Source organism: Bacillus rossius (genome assembly GCF_032445375.1).
Source record: "Bacillus rossius redtenbacheri isolate Brsri chromosome 9 unlocalized genomic scaffold, Brsri_v3 Brsri_v3_scf9_2, whole genome shotgun sequence".
Taxonomy (NCBI): Eukaryota; Metazoa; Arthropoda; class Insecta; order Phasmatodea; family Bacillidae; genus Bacillus; species Bacillus rossius.
In genome coordinates, this window is record NW_026962013.1 from 13,822,800 (window position 1) to 13,840,305 (window position 17,506).

General features: G+C 36.6%; 1 protein-coding gene across 1 annotated transcript in view; it reads right to left on the minus strand.

Moving 5' to 3' along the window:
• Positions 1-509: 509 nt before the first annotated feature.
• The window catches only part of LOC134543052 (uncharacterized), a 34,556-nt gene continuing 17,559 nt past the window's right edge, over positions 510-17,506 (minus strand). The window contains exons 3-5 of the mRNA XM_063387769.1: positions 16,008-16,275; positions 2,026-2,291; positions 510-1,452 (exon numbers count right to left, since the gene is read on the minus strand). Coding sequence (XP_063243839.1) covers positions 1,324-1,452; positions 2,026-2,291; positions 16,008-16,275 — 663 coding nt within the window. The 3' untranslated portion in view covers positions 510-1,323. The remainder of the gene's footprint in view (positions 1,453-2,025; positions 2,292-16,007; positions 16,276-17,506) is intronic.

Below are 17,506 nucleotides of genomic sequence, written 5' to 3' on the forward strand. Positions count from 1 at the left end.
AGAGTGAAATTTGTATTAACCGTTTACTTATACACCTTAACAGCTACTTGAGGGATCAAAACAACTTCGTAATTCATATTAACCGTATTTCGTATTAAAAGTACTAAATAACATAGGAAAGCATACCTTATTTTCTGGGACTGTGAAAGTACTTCGCATAAACGGGAATTTCGTACAAAGCGGATTCGTATTAATGAGGTTTGACTGTACATACTTTTCTTCATCTAGTCGCTAAAGTTTGCTGCCTGAATCATGAACGTTACTTGCCACTATCACCCGCAAATGGCAGCATGAAACAACCGGAAATGTTTAACTCTTAGAAACAGTTCTGATAAAACCTCGGCTTTGGACCTGATTTTTACAAGGAATTTTATTAAAATAGTAATACTGGCCATTCTTGTTGAAATTCGCTAAATAGTTAATACTGTAAAGTTTATACACATGTTAGAAGTTACACTTCTATGTAATTACTAAAATACTAACTAGAAATATTTAACAACACACAACACTTTGTATATGTACATATATTTAATTTTGCTTAAACGACTGAAATCAGTCTAAATACTTCCTACAAACAAACCTTAACTTTATTGAGCTGATTCAACATGATTATTACAAAATAATATATCATTATTGTGTCATTAAAAAGGTAAAAAAAAAAAATACTAGTGATGAAGGTTTGAACTACGTAAAATATTAGCTTTTGAGCTTCACAATTGCAAGGAGAATTTGTATTGTAATCATTGTAATACCAGTTTTCTTAAGTGATTTAAAAGTTGTAATTATTACTATGACTTCACCAAGTGAAGTTGTTGCATATCACCTTTTGTAATGATCGCATTGTTTGTTATTGTGTATTTATGATGGTGATTGTGTGCTCATGGTCAACACTTAGTTTATAGTTTAAATACTTACCGGAAGGGGGGTTTGGTTTCTATAGGACGATGGACAGAAGAGGGCTGTGCTGCAAGTGACATCTCAACTGTAGCTTGTCAGTGTCTGTATCATGCTGTGACTGGTTATTAATAAAATAATAAATTTTGTATATATGTTTAGTTTTGATTACTTATCAACTTACTGCTGTGTGCTACATCTATTCAACAAGGCTGTCATAGAGATGGAAACACTCAACATAGGCAGGGATATTTCTAAAGATTTTCCATCCTGGCATTTGTCTGGAATAAATGGAAGGGGTTGGGATTCAAACCTGGGCCCTCCAGTGTAATATTATTGCACCATCTTGCTTTGACTTGGTCACTAAGTAGATTGAAATTTAAAAGATTTTGGAATGATTTTTTTTGGTTGTGACCTATTTTTATAGCCCTAATATTGTGCTGTGGTTTTGTAGTTGTGACTAAATGTATGATGAACCATGTGAGCTACCTGTTTCTTGGTGTTTGGCTCCATTTTTTGATTCAGTAGTTTGGACACCAAATATCCAGTTCGCCTTGCCTGAAAAAAAAAATTTGTAAGTTGACTGCATTTCAGTTAGTGCACTGAAAGGATTGAGGTATGGCTTCTCATGTTGCTCAAGGCTTTGACTGTGGAAATGATTTTAAGTTCAGTCTATAGCATATCTTTGTCATTTGAAAGTTAGAAGCACAACATGCATTTTTCTGATTAAAGCATAATCTGATATTCAACTTTTGTTTCTGAGCAGATGGAACCATTGTTTTTACCATAGGTTTAATAGTCGTTAGCCATGTCTGACACTGATTCTTAATTATTGTTTTTTAATCTACTTTGAAAAAAGGATATGTTAGATAAAATGTCTGAAATTAATAGTGATTGGCTGCGTCATCAAATCCACGTTACAAATAGTTTCCCTGAATTTAATTAAGCCATATGTTTGATTAGCTGATGATTTCGATATTGGCTATATATTATCAATCGGAAAATAGTGTGTGTCAATTATTCTGTAATAATTATATTTTGGTAACCTTTTTAGTAAAGCACTATATTTCGAAAAAATTGAAGAAAGACAGCGATGCTGAGTGTTTTGAGGACGCGACGGGGGTGACTCGCCTCGGCGTGAGTGGCGGAGCACGGCTGCACGATGAGCACCAGCTTGCAGGCGTGCGTCAGCGTCCACAGCGCCTGCAGCACCAGGAACCTGGGGTCTTGCGAGCCGTAGAGCAGGTCGACCAGGAAGAAGTAGGGCGTGATGGTGAGGTGCAGCAGGATCCTGAGCACGTCCGCCAGCAGGGGCGTGCCCCAGGCCGAGTTGGACAGCTGCACCGCCTCGCACAGCTCCGCGTGCAGGTCGCTCAGCCTCCGCGGGTCACTTCTGCCTGCGTGGGAGGGGCTTCTTAGGACCTGAGATATTTGCAGGGGAGATATGGTTGATGAGAAAAACTAGGGATGGGACGTATCCACATTTTGGTCGAATCCGAATCCTTGTAAGAATCCTCAGTGTTCGTCATCGAATCTCGAATCCCAGTCCCACACTAAACTTCACCACATGTTATTAAAAAAAAAAATCACACATTTATTTTAAAAAATTACATAGGCCTATGTATTTAAAAAAAAAAAATGTGTATTTATAAAATTATAAAATAAGAGCATAGTGAATACACCTGATATAAAATAGAGACAAATAACCTCAAAAACCACACACGTAAGTTTGCATCTGTCTAATTCTCTGTTAAATTAATCCTTCCTATGTTTTCAATAAAATATGTTTGTATAACAGACACCATTCAAAAAAAAGTTACGTTTTTTTCTGCAATGTTATATTATTGAAGGTTGGAAATGATCGAGTAGTTATGCTAATTGACAAAATGCAGCGTAGTTTATCTTATGTTTGTGCTATTTCCGTTATCTTGTTAACTTTATAATAAAGTTTAGGTATACAATTTTCTAGAGCTAGACGAACCTCAGTTCTCTGGTTTCGAACCGAATCAAACCATAGCAAAAAAATTTCGAACCGAACCGAACCTCGTACAGAAATAATTGTTTTGAATTAAAATGAACCGACCACCAGCATTTTAGTCTTTAACTGAATGGTGAGAAAGAAAGGTTCTCCAGCCATATGTAAAATTAAAACATTACAGTAGAGCTTCTTTATAAAGAACATGAAGGGACCAAAATTATGGCAGTTTGTTATAATGAAGTTCTTTATACCGAAATCACAATGATTGCCTGATTTGGGTTTTTTAACATAACTCGATCTTGTTAAATTAACAATGTAGAAAATCTAATGCCAATATGAGTGGTACAAGCATCAATTACTTTAACAGCTATACTTTGGGATCAAGATACATACTCTACATACATATACATACTAGTATGTATATGTACTATACAGAAATACGTAAGTTGTTTGCCAAAACAGTAAGCCTACCTTTGGAATCGTTTGCAAAAATGCTGTAATAAATCAAAAATATAAAATTTAAAAGTTAGGAAAAAAAATTTACATTTTTAAATTATTGAGAAAAAATCCTGTATGCGTGACTGTTTTTTAATGTTGTTAAGTTCATTGGCCACATCTGTTTCAATGTTTCTTAAGACGGGCAGGTGATGTACAAGCTTTTCAGTTGTCATAAAGAGTCTTTCCAACACATTTAGTGCATTACAGACTTCTTCCTGCCGAGGACGTTTAACTTCGGTTTCACTGTCACAGTCATCAGCATCTTCATTTGGTGGGCAGCTCTCCTCTTCCGGTTGGCCAACCTCCTCTGACACTGCAGGGCAAGTGGCTATGTGATTATTAGAGACATGCAGTTTTGGGGTTTATTTTATAGCAAAATTCGTTGTTATTTACCCTTAAAAGTGGTGTTATCATACATCAAAAGCGGTGTTATTTTTTAAATAGTTTTAGCACTATAAATTAAAAAAATTAAGCTAAGCATACCTTGAAATTTTGGACACATTCTTGCATTGTACAGTTGCACTAGCAGCAGTAATTTACAATCGAATTTACACATCACTTTTTACATACAGTAATTGAAAATATTTTAGTACCTAAACCAGCAAGAATAAATATGAAGTCTCTAAAATAGTGACATAAACACATGGAACAAAATCCTCAAACTTTAGCTCTCGAAAGCAAAAGTAGCCATGATACACAAATTAGCCTCACTTAAATTTGTCCTGCGGTCTGTTAAGACTGTGTTATATGAGGACAAAAATCGTTCACAGTCAACGTTTGCAGAAGGCATCCAGATGGCTTCAAGGCAGCTGGAAGCAAACAATGGCTGTGACAGCTTTACTACATTCAATGACTTCACTACGTCCACTGAATTGTCTGTTTCCATTTGTTTTGTAACAATGTCCTGAAGCTGACCAAAACCAGCTGTTAATTCTTCAGTGCTTATGGAGTAGAGACTATGGACAGTTTTCAGTTTCTGCACCATTTCTGGGTTTAATTTAGCAAGCAACAAACTTTCCTGACTAAAAATTTGAATTGCTTCAAATCTCTTTCTACTTGGGTCAGTTGTCATGAGAGAGTTCAGTTTGGAAAGGGCTTGTGTTGCTGTTCTTGTGATGGACACTTTAGCTTCAGCAGCTTTAGCGGGGGGCATGTTAGACAAAGCTCTACTGGTTGCCTCAAAATAAATGCCACGAGTGATGTTTTCAAATTTTTTTTTTATACCTTGCAAGTCCCCATATAGTGAATGGGCAGTTGGATACAAAGAACCTTCAAGTTTCTGTATTAGCTCTACAAGGCTCTTGGCATGCTCTTTCACAAAGACAGCTTGACAAAGAATGAGAGAAATGTCATTTTCTGTGAGTGAACACAGAAACTCAACCCCTGAATTTTGTGTTGCCTTTAGTTCATCTGTTTTGCAGAAATCAACAATGTCATGTATGTAGTCTGCTACATAAAAAACGCTGTTGAACCAGGAATTCCATCTAGTAACAACAGGAAGTGGGAACAATGGACGTTTCTCTCCATGCTTTTCTTCAAGAAAGCTAGCATACAGGTGCCTTCTTTTCCTGGTGTTGTTGAACACATTTTTTATTTTGCTCATAGCATTGTTCAACTCAGGCAACTCTTTCACCCAGACATTGCCAACTAGATTTAACTTATGTGCCCAGCACTGGACATGCGTTAACTGGTCTCCAAGGATTACTTCGAGAGTACTAACAGCCTTGGTCATATAACGAGCAGCATCGGTTACTACTGAGAGCACATCACCATACTGTACATTGTACATTTTGAGTGAATCTAAAATTGCCCTCACACAGTTTGTGGCATTAGCAGCTTCAAGAAAGTGAACTCCTGCAACAAATATTTCTGGTTTATCCTGTTGAAGATTCAGAATTCTAAATAAAACAACAAATACACACCTACCCATTTTATCTGTTGTTTCGTCGCACAGTATGTCAATTTTTTTGTCCTTTAATGCAGTTTTGGCATCTTCAATTCTGCATTTGGCTATGTCCCCTACATATTTCTCACGGACTGTTCTCGCAAGTGGCATGTCTCCAGCACCTTCGATGTATTTGTTCAGCCATGCCCTGATATTAGGATCATCAAGCTTTTCAAGGGGTATATTTGCCTTTATAAAGGTCTCTGCTGTTTCCTTTATAAATTCCAACTTTTTGTCTTTTTGGACATTATTTTTTGCTGTCTGAAACGCTGAAGATATTGACGACTGGCGTTCAGACGCACTAGATGAGCCTTGCAATGAAGAGAGACGCTTCTTGTGTTTTTCACTGCCTACATGTTTTTCACATGAGTCTTTCCTATCCCAAGAGACGGTGACATTACAGTGACGACAAAAAAGTGTGGTTGAATCACTAGCATAAAGTCCGTGTTGAGAAAATTCAGAGGCTCGCTGTTTTGCAGTTACCGGCACTTTAGGCATTTTAATAGGCCTAATGTTTTAGCCGACCTTTAAATTGTACACCTTTAATTTATTTCACAGACGTTGAAAACTATCTGTAACAAAATTCGACCCGTTAAACTTTAACTTGCGCACAACAGAATGTTACGAATCGTCACCGTGTTTGCATTTTAAATTTGGTATTTGGTTAATAAAAATGGACGCAATGGACAAACAACGCTAAAGACTATATAAGAGAACAACGCTTCGAGAAACAACCTGCTGTAAACACCGTGATAATCGACTGTCCAGGCGAGCCGAATATCAAAATACAGCAAAACCCCTTATTTGCACTTTTCATGGGGACAAAGTAAAAAAGTGTAAAAAGCGGGAAAGTGTAAATAAAGGGAAAAGTAAGAAATACGTTAAAGTTAATTAAAATACAGTCGCATCCTGCCGCGTTCAGAACGGGCTACATTACACAGTAAAAATAAATAAAAAAGGGGCGCAAATTGATGAAAATTTACCGTCAATTGCGCGCCTTGCGCGGAGAAAGGTCATTGTACTCGATCATCTGTTGTTACAGTGCGGCCCAGTGCGGCGTCTGTTCTCTGAGCTGCGCATGCGCAGTATAACTCATTCAATGCTCCGCCCAGACTCGTGACCTTCCATCAGCAGCCAGCCAATAGAAGCGAGCCTAGCGGAAAAAAATATAAGCTCCACCTCCCGTGTACCAGTTTTGTCCAGTTCTAATACCAGTTTATTGGTATACGCACCCGCTTACTCGCTGCCGTGACATGTTCAAGTTTACGTTCATCTTGATGTCTTGATACCAATAATTAATAATTTACGATCCCCACAAATAAATGGTTAGTTTAAAAAATATGCGTCAACAGTATAATACTTCCGAAATTATATAATACGTATAAAACAGTTACCAAGATTCCACTCATTTTATCTTGTGAAGTTCATGTCTCGTACCAGTATTTCGGCTAAGTTGTGACATAAATACAGTATCAGCACTTACAATGTTACGATCAGCCACGTAATATTTCCGACATTTCCGTTACGTTTCTATATTCGTGAGTTTACGTTTTTCCCTAGTACATTTTAGATTGTCTCCTGCTGTAATTACTCGGACTTTTACACGCCTAGGCTTAAATTGTTACATGTTTAGAAATAAAAGCAACTTTTCATGTTATAAAATACACTGTGTGGGTAGTTATCTTTGGTTTTTTGTTGTTTCACGTTTGTTACTGTATTTACAAATTGAATTGCCGTGTTCGAATGAGGAAAATGTTCTGACTGTTCGCCGAAAATTCAAGGATTTCGCGTTATTATCCAAAATGTGAGAAATTCGCGTTATTCTTAAAAATGTACTCAAATTCGCGTAAAAATTCGTTTTATCGCAATCGCGAAATATGCATGTCTCTAGTGATTATCTATGCCAACAAAATCACCAAAAGAAGACTGAGGAACATCAAACCTTTTCTGAACTTCAGCCCAACGAGGTTCATTACAGTCATCTGATTCTTCATCGTGAGGATGTTCAGTCTTGATAGGAAATCCTGCCTTCCTATAACAATTCGCAATTGTGGAAGGCTTTACTCTATCCCAGGCCAAACACAGCCTGTGCATGGCCTGAAGAATGTTCCACTTCAATTCGCTGGAGTCTTTCCCACTCTCCACCTTCCATAGAAGGTATTGCACAAGTTGCTTCTTGTAGTCCCTTTTAACTTGTGCAATAATCCCTTGATCTAGGGGCTGTAAAGCACTGGTACAGTTGGGTGGGAAAAAGAGCACTTTAACATTTCTAAGTGAAAGGTTAACGTTGTGGGCAGGACAGTGGTCAATAAACAACAGAACTTTTCTGTTCTGTACCCCCATCTTGGCATCAAAACTTTGTATCCATTCTTGAAAAAGGGATGCTGTCATCCATGAATTTTTGTTGTTTTTATACTTGCAAGGAAGATGTTTACTGTTTTTGAAGCATCTAGGTTTTCCATATTTACCAATAATAAGTGGTGTCAGCTTTTCGGAACCATTACTGTTATCACACAGCAGCACAGTAAAGCGTTCCTTGCTCTTTTTGCCTCCGTGGCATGTTTCTCCTTTCACCTCCAGTGTTCTGTCAGGAAGCAGATTGTAAAAAATGCCTGCTTCGTCGGCATTGAAAATGTCTTTTTCATCATATCCTGATAACAGCAATTCAAGTTCTTCCTTCCACTTGTCTTGAACTTCAACATTTACTGCTGCAGTTTCTCCACACACTTTAAGCGTACTTAAATTCCAACGTGCCTTGAATCGGTGAAGCCAGCCACCAGAAGCTTTAAAGTCGGTAATTTGTAATTTTAAGGCCTCTTCCTGTGCCTTTTGTTGGAGAATGTCCCCACCAATGGGAATGTTTGATGCCCGTGAATGCATCAACCAGTCGAACGTCTTTTCAAGAGCATCGTAGCGGGCGGTACGCAAACGTTTTCGATTTTGTGACATTAAATGTTTATTGTCTTCCAAACTGGATCGCTGGGTGAGAATTGTCGATAATGTTGATTTGGAGATACCGAACTTTTTAGCCACATCAGTCTTTTTATTTCCATCATCTACTGCTTTTAACATTTCAAGTTTCATTTTCACATCAATCGCCTTTCGTTTCCTAGAAGACATGTTCAGTAGTACTGTTTTTTAAACTATAAAAACAAATGGACCCGACACATGTAACAATAAGTTATACTCGTAGTATAGCCACGTTTCTCAAACAATAAACAAGGAAACGACCAGAGATGTGTGTGTAGCAATAGCAAAACCCCTTATTTGCACTTTTCATGGGGACAAAGTAAAGAAGTGTAAAAAGCGGGAAAGTGTAAATAAAGGGAAAAATAAGAAATACGTTAAAGTTAATTAAAATAGTCGCATCCTGCAGCGTTCATAACAAATACGGGCTACATTACACATACGCATTGCACCACAGTAAAAAAGGTTATAAAAAGGGCCGCAAATTGTAAATTTACCGTCAATAGCGCGCTGTGCGCGGAGAAAGGTCATTGTACTCAATCAGCTGTTGTTACGGCGCGGCGTAGCCGCCTGCTGGCTCTCTCTGTTCTCTGAGCTGCGCATGCGCAGTATAACTCACTCAACGCTCCGCCCAGACTCGTGACGTTCCATCAGCAGCCAACCAATAGATGCGAGCTTAGCGGAAAAAAATATAAGCTCCACCTCCCGTGTACCAGTTTATTGGTATACGCACCAGTTTTCTCGCTGCCGTGACATGTTTAAGTTTACGTTCATCTTGATGTCTTGATATTAATAATTAATTTACGATCCCCAGAAATAAATGGTTAGTTAAAAAAAATATGCGTCAACTGTACAATATTTCCAAAATTTTAAAATACGTATAAAACAGTTACCAAGACTCCGCTCATTTTATCTTGTGAAGTTTGTCTCGTACCAGTATTTCGGCTAAGTTGTGACATAAATATAGTATCACAACTTACAAGCAGCCTAGTAAAGTCGTAATATTCCCGGTACGTTTATACATTCGTGAGTTTACATTTTTCCCTAGTACATTTTAGATTGTCTCCTGCTATAATTACTCGGACTTTTACACGCCTAGGCTTAAATTATTATATGTTTAGAAATAAAAGCAACTTTTCATGTTATAAAATATGTATATTTTGCGATTTAAAATGTTCATTGCCGACTATAAACGTTACGTTTTTCACAATATTTTTAGGCCTACTATGGTTGTTACGTGACGTAAATAGCGGGATGGATTAGATTTTTGAGACGTAATTCGCGTGAAAGTATTGTATTGGACTAAACGGGACCTGAAGAATATAGTGTAAATAACGGGAAAACGTAAGTAACGGTAACGTAAATAAGGGGTTTCGCGTACTTTATGATGTAGAACTTCGCATCGGTTAAACACGTCGTGCGAGCATAGAACAAATAGTGTCTGCGAACACCACAATGCAGCGCTTAGTCGCTACACCAGTTTTGTGCATTAATTTCAACACTAGTCCATTGCAGTCATCTATGGCGCGTATCAAAATAAATAGGATGGCAGTTTGTGGGTGAATGGCAACGATTTTATCCGTTTGTCGTTTACCGTGCCGGGAAGAAAAGTGTTCGTTCAAATGAATATTTATAGAATATTTTAAAAATTCGTACTAGTGAAATTTTTTTACGTTATGTTATATGGACGTCTGACGGGACCAAAGGCATAGTTTGTAGTAATGAATTGTTCGCTCTAATGAAGTTCGTTAAAACGGTGTTTTACTGTATATAGCTTAGATTTATTAAAACATTGGAAAAGATTTTATAAGTAAAGTTTATGCAATAAATAATGAAGGAAAAAAAACAGTTCAGAGAAAATCATTTTGCATTTAATTTCTTTATACAGTAGAACCCTGTTATAATGTTTTTCAAGGGGGGAAAAGAAAAAAATATTATAAGCAGGAAAACATTATAAGCAGGAAACACTAATTTAGCTCTCGATAGTATTTTAAATGTTTACTGATGGACTCATTAAGCTAAGTAAATTAATGTCACGTTAAAAGGAATATATCCCAATATGAATTCCTATATTTTTAATCTACTTGTTAAACTCTGTACATTCACAAAAAAAAACTACATCATATTTGTGAAACAATTTAATTTTAGTTTATAGCACTTAGTATGAAATTTAATACTGAAATAATATTTTTGCCAAACATCATATATAAAAAAATGGAAAAGAAAACACAAAATCCCTTGACATTTGAATGTTCACTCATTACAGTTATTATTTAATTATAAAATCATCTATTTTTGTCTGTTTCCTACTGGCTAGTGCTACTTTTCCCAAGTAGTCCTCTATTTTCCACATGGAGCACATCACACTCTCAGGTACGTTACTCTGAGCTCCCACAAAGTTCCTCAATACAGTTGCAGCTTGATATGCTTCAGCAGTTGTTGGTACAGCTGCATATGGTTCAGGTTCTTCATCTTCACTGTCTTCTTCAGCATTTGAGGCACAAATGTCTTCAACAGTTTGAGTTTCACAGGAAAGAACATCATCATCCACTTTGGCAAATTCTTCGTATGTAGATTTAAAATTAAGAGCACTCTGCAGAATTGCCCACTCATTGGCTGTAGGAGTGTGAAGCTCCTCTTCAGAAAGGCTTACCTCCGAGTTGACAGAAGATTTGGAAAACCCAGCCTTTCTGAAACAGTTAGCAATCGTAGCTTGCTGAACTGAATCCCATGAAGCCGCCAACATATGCATTGTTTCCAGTAAATTGAGTTTCTGGATTGGCTTTTCCATTTGAACGTACCGCAGTACTTTTCGACAAAGCAGCTTCCTGAAGCCACACTTGAACACATTAATGATGCCTTGATCCAGTGGTTGAAGACAAGATGTGGTGTTTGCAGGCAAAAACTCAACTTTAATGTTTCTTAACACCATATCTGTAGGATGTGCAGAACAGTGATCTATAAAAAGCAAGATTTTTCTGTTTTTCACACCCATTTTAGCATCGAGGAACTGTACATACTCTTGGAAAATCTTGCATGTCATCCAGGAATTTTTACTGCTGCTGTATCTGCATGGCAGTGATCGAACATTCTTAAAACATCTCGGCTTGGATGGTTTGCCAATAACTAATGGAGGCAGCTTCTCTGTTCCATCCATATTTGCCCCTAAAAGAACAGTCACCCTCTCTTTGCTTCGCTTACCACCACTGCAATTCTCACCTTTGAAAGAAAATGTTTTGTCAGGTAACATATTATAAAACAAACCACATTCGTCCAAATTGAAGATGTTCTTTTGGTCATACTGTTCCAGCATGCTAGGCAATACCTTTGTCTTCCACTCATCAATTCTTCCTTCATCAACACTTGCCGACTCTCCACAAATAGCACGATACACTATCCCAGTCCGATTCTTGAAACGATCTATCCACCCATTTGTAGCTTTGAAGTAATCAAAACCTAACCTCAAAGCTATTTCTTCAGCCTTCTCGCGCAGCATACTGCCACTGATGGGTACACTCGATGCTCGAACTTGTTTAAACCAAGCCAACAGTTTTTCATCAACTTCATTGTGCTTCCCGTTCCTTATTTTCTTTGTCTTAGTAGATGCAGTACCAAAGTTCTTTAAGATTTTTTCGCGATTTGCGACAATGGCATTCAGAGTGGAAACGCCTATGTTCAGTTCCTTTGCCACTTCAACACGTGTTTTTTGTGGATTCCTGTCGATAATTGAAATAAATTCAGCTTTATCGGCAATAGAAAATGCTTTACGTTTTTTTTTTTTTTTTGCGACATCGCGGAAAGTATTTCAAACTACAATATTGTAAAACTACGTAAGAACATGCTTCATAAAACAGAATAATAAGCAACGGAAATATTTACTATTTGGTATTGTTTCCCTAGGTGAATATGCCAATAGACACGACACTGCAAATTTGAGTGTATGGTACTATTCGATATATCGAATGCTACAGTGCACAGGGTTAGTTAATAAGGCCAGTGCTCACTGGAAGCGCCAGTGTTCTGGCACACTTCCATTTTGTTTATGCACACTAACCTATTTGAACAATCTATGGTATAACGACTGTAAACAAAAACGTAATTATTGTGTGTTGATATTACTTAATTTACGCGTTTAACTTAATTGGTTGAATAATGGTTGGAATAGTTACATTTATAAAACCGTTTGCGCCACATACTGGATTCAGAAAACAAACATTATAAGCGAGAACAGCATAATTCGTGAAATATTATAAAAGGGAAATAAATACATTGCTCTTATGGGGAAATAGTCGGGACTTAAAAAATATGGCATTATACGCGGGAACATTATAACCGGGTTTCACTGTATATATTTATATATATATATATACACACACACACATACACACACACACACACACTTTTAATTCATGAAGAAGTTCCATCTAAATTTCAAAAAGACTATCTGCCTTTTTCAATGTACACTAACCTTCATTAAAAAAAATATATAAAGGTGACGAACATTCAGCATATAAGGCCACATAACATATTTTTGTGGTAGACATAGCCTAACATTTTTAATATGTAAAACTTTTTAATAGGACATTAAAAAAAAGTCGAATGTGAATTAAGTTACCTATCTACATTACAAAACCCGCTGACTGTAGTTTCTGTTTTGGAAGAATGCTGCTCGTCAGAAGAAACTTCAGACATTTTTTGGGGTGGTTCTGGATCATCTGGGTCGTCATTATCTTTTCTCCATTTGGAAAACTTAAAACGACGTAAGCCTGCTCATCGCAAATCACCTCAAGAACAATAATATTGTAAATGTAACGTAAGAAGTGTGGCTATTAAAATTACCGTCTGAAAAAAGAAAACGCAAGAAATAATGATGGCTGCCGCGACTACGCTAGTCAACTTAGTACCGTACTGTAAAATTTACTGGACCAGTACTTTTAATACACAAGATTAAATTAATATTTTCTGTACCTGACTGTTATAACAAAAAAGGCCAAAGAAAATAAATACATCCCAGTAATTTAAAATACGTAATTTACGTAATCATTTCCTACCGCATTTGTCTTGTGTTAACTTGATCACGTTAGTTTTGCCGAAATATGAGAGTTCTCGTACATGAGGTTTAGTTTAACGTATGGGGTACACAATCTTTGATGATTTTACAACACTTCTCGTACACCCATTATAGTTAAAGGTATAATATACAATACCTTTGGCATTTGTACGATAGTTTATATTACGTAGTACGAGAAATGCATACAAAATTCTCTAAAGTAAACAAAAAACAAAGCGCGCATATATGAAAAATTGCTATGTGAGTTATGCAACGATTAATATTTTTTTTTTTATTTTGTCTGTGCTTGAAACTGTTGAGGACACGATTATGCGATAAAAGTCGGAATATTACAAGTAATGGAATTTTATTGTGCTGTTTTGTGAATGGTCTCAAATGGGGGTTAGAAAATTAGAAAAACATAATTTTTTTTTAAACGAACGTTCGGTTTTTCAATATATTTTAAGAGTTTTCGAACTTTGCCCAGCACTACAATTTTCAATTACTACCTAAAACTCTTAAAAACCCACCTCGGATCCTACGAATCCTCGAATCCATTGGATTTGGTATATTCGACGAATCCAAGATTCGAAAATCCCATCCCTAAGTAAAACATTAAATTGAAGTGTACGTAAATTTCCATACGATAAGGTAAAAGTTGTAGAGGACTTTAAGTAGGAATTAAAATGTAAATAAGTAATACTACTAATTGTGATACGCAATCAGGTATGTTGCCACATTGCTCCAGGAATTAGAATGCCACTTTTATTGTTATTTATTTCCACTTGAAATGCCTTTCTCTTTTGGGGTGTTTACTTATGGTAAGTTTAAATTGCAGTAATCAAGATATTTTCAAATTATACCTAGCTGTACTCGAATTTTGCTAATGACGAAATCGCGAAATTTTACTAATGATTTTGGAACTTCATTCTAAGCACTTACAAATGTGTTTCCAAACGCCTATTTTGATTTTACAGCATTTAGTTTTTCACAAAATAACTGGCGATGCCGCGAAATTCATTACTATTCGCGATATTCTTGTTTAACGAAATATCCGCGAAATGTCAGAATTTTAACGCGATATGAATATTAAGTTTCACAATAATACTTTTGCCACAAAACGTATTCGTTTAGTAAACAAAAACATCGTAAGCCATCTTTATTATGAGATGCGCCATAGATAAGTTGTAGCAAAATAAATACCAAACACTCGGCCTGAAAGCGGCAACCATTTATCAGCGATCCTAGCGGGATGTGGATGAAGTTAGCTGTTTGGCCATATTCGTTTATGTTGCAGAGATACTTATATCTGTTCCGTTGTTGTCTTGTTTGTAAATAATAACAGAGAGGTTATGGGATTTTAACGTCGCAATACGCCGGTCATGTGAAATGACCAAATGAGGTTTGAAAAGATCCTACGTTCTATGTAAATAGGTAAATATGAACGAAAATAGGTAGTTGTGGTTTGTTTTGTTTGAAGTTTACTTGGTACTTCACAATGCCTAAGGTTGTATAAGTGTTTGAACGAGCTAAAGAATACGAGCATGAAGGATTCATTGTTTTTAATAAAGAAAAGCGGATAATGCAATACGATAGTAGATTGGAAAAGGAAAGATACTTGTGGAAAACACTGCAAACAGCGAGCATCTCATTTAGAGAAGGAAAAAAGTCAAACATCACCATCAAGTTGTGGAGTTAAAAGGCAACTGACACTCGAGGATAATATTGTTCTCCATAAACGAGCAAAGGAAATTAAAGTCAAATTTGCAAGCTATACAGTGCATGCATTTGTTTCTTCAAATATTCCCCTAGAGAAGCTAGATCACCAAGCTATGAGGGAATGGTTAAATTAATACATGAAAGGTTAGTCAAGGAAATGTGTTACAGTTCTAAACGTCCTAATAAACACAATTTGATGGGAAAGAGGCCGGAAAATGTGTAGTAAAACAAAATTATAGTAAAATTAAAAAAAAAAAACCTTTGACTCTGAAATTTTACATGTAGGTACTATAATCATTGTAATCAACAAATTTTTTAGGGAACCCTTTCTTACATGTTTACCAAACTATTTGGCCAAAGTGGCCAATTTTCCTGACAGGAAAAAATTAATTCTATAAAGTTTTGTGCAGGATCATAGCATAGGCCTATTTAATACTCAAAATGTTTAAATAGACTGTAAAATTCTAGACACTATTTGTGATGTAATATTTAAGTAATGAGTATATAATCTACTAGATAACATTTCCACTTCTGTAAGGCTTACGCAGGAATCTAGTGATTGCTGTATCAAGTATCATGTACAGCTTTGTGTGTGTATCATGAAATTAAATAATTAGAACAAATGCACTCAATTTAACAAAAAAAAAATTTTTTTTGCCGAAATATACCACCGAAATACTTTTTTTTAAACCGAAATATAGCCCCGAAATCCTATTTATTTACCGAAATCAGGCAGTTCTATTTACCATTTTTCATGGGCTCTAATTATACCTATTTTTTTTTAATATACAAAACTGTTTAATTTTCCTGCACTTCATAGCTCTCAGGTTTGATTTAAAAAGACTTTCGTAAGAAATTTAATTATATCAATAATGCTTTCAACATATTTATTTTCAGAGGGTGTTCCAATAGAAAGGGCGTTACCGTGACTTGATGAGATGAGGTGTGTGGCATACCTTTGTAGGCACTGTTGTGGCAGTCGGCCACGCGTTGCCTGAATGATGGTGGCACCAGTGGCAGGTGGGGCAGCGGTCGAGTCACACGAGCCTGCAGGGCTGCCAACTGCTGGTTGAGATGCAGGAAGTTGGAATGCAGGCACCAGCTCACCACCACAAAGTGCAGCTCGAACGCCGCTACCAGTATGTGCTGCACATACAGGGGGTAGTAGTTGGGCAGGAAGTGGTCATGGCCGGTCAGGGCCTGCCAGCACCACGCGTCGTATGCCTGCCCAAGAAGCCATGACACATTAGCAGTGCCAACTCATCACACGATTTATACTGTACTCTTGCAGAAATGTCAATGTATTTACCACTAGATTCTTAACAGTTTTTATAAATTTAAAGTTAATTTTACAAGCAGACCTGCCAACTCTCACGATTTTGGTGTGAGGCTCACGATTTTAAGGTCTATCTCACGCCCTCACGCCAAAATAGTGTTTCCTCACGATTTTTCGGGGCCCCAAGATTTTGTTTGTAAAAGTTACAAAACAAGTTTTACGAAAGCTTACAGTAACGAGTTTCCATCATTACTCGAGTCATGTAAAGGAAGCAATTTTTCGTTTTGTAGCGTGTGCCGTGCTGATTTTTCTATCTCACATAGTGGAAGAGGAGACATTGTGAAACATGTCGCTACAAAAAAACACAACTAACACGTGAAGTGTATTGCTACCAATAAAAAAATTAATTTTGCTGTGAACAGTGATAATAGTGTTGCACGAGCAGAATGTTATTTTACATCTTTTTTAGTTGCGGCCCTGCATGATCACTACACGACAGCGCTAAATTATGTTCAACTAAATTAAATGTACAAGGGTTAAGATAATGGTAAGTATTTTTCGCAAACTTGTGCATAAAGTTACAAATGCAGTAAGTATTTGTGTTTTGGTTACTGCCTACCACGGGATACCATTTCACTAGTTCAAAGAAGTTAATATGCTCACCTTAGTTTTATAACATGCTTTAATAGTTGACAACTAGGGGTGAGCCGATCACCACATTTGCCGATCATGCCGATTTTTTTGATCGATTAGTGCTTTTTTAAGTTGGTTGTAAAATTTGCTCCAAATTACTTGAAAAGTGTTGCATAAAGATACAAACATGAACACTGTTGGTAAAAAATATATATGCACGGTATATATATGCACAATATATTTCACGGTCATGAAATGATATTAAATGTCTGAAAAATTTGCGGTGTTGAAGCCACGTGTCAAATTTCCACCACGTGAAATTTCGGCTTTGCAAAGGTTGCATCTTGCTTTCCCCTTATCACCTACAACAACTGTAAAATGTTTCCAAACAAAGCTGCTTTTCTTTGACATTTACAATAAAAATGCAATATTTAACTGGAAAATATAAACTCCAATTTTTGACTCTGACTTTCAAAACATTAACAAAATGACAAAATAAAAAACATGATGAAAGTACTGTTGTAAACACGCCAGACAGTCAAGGTC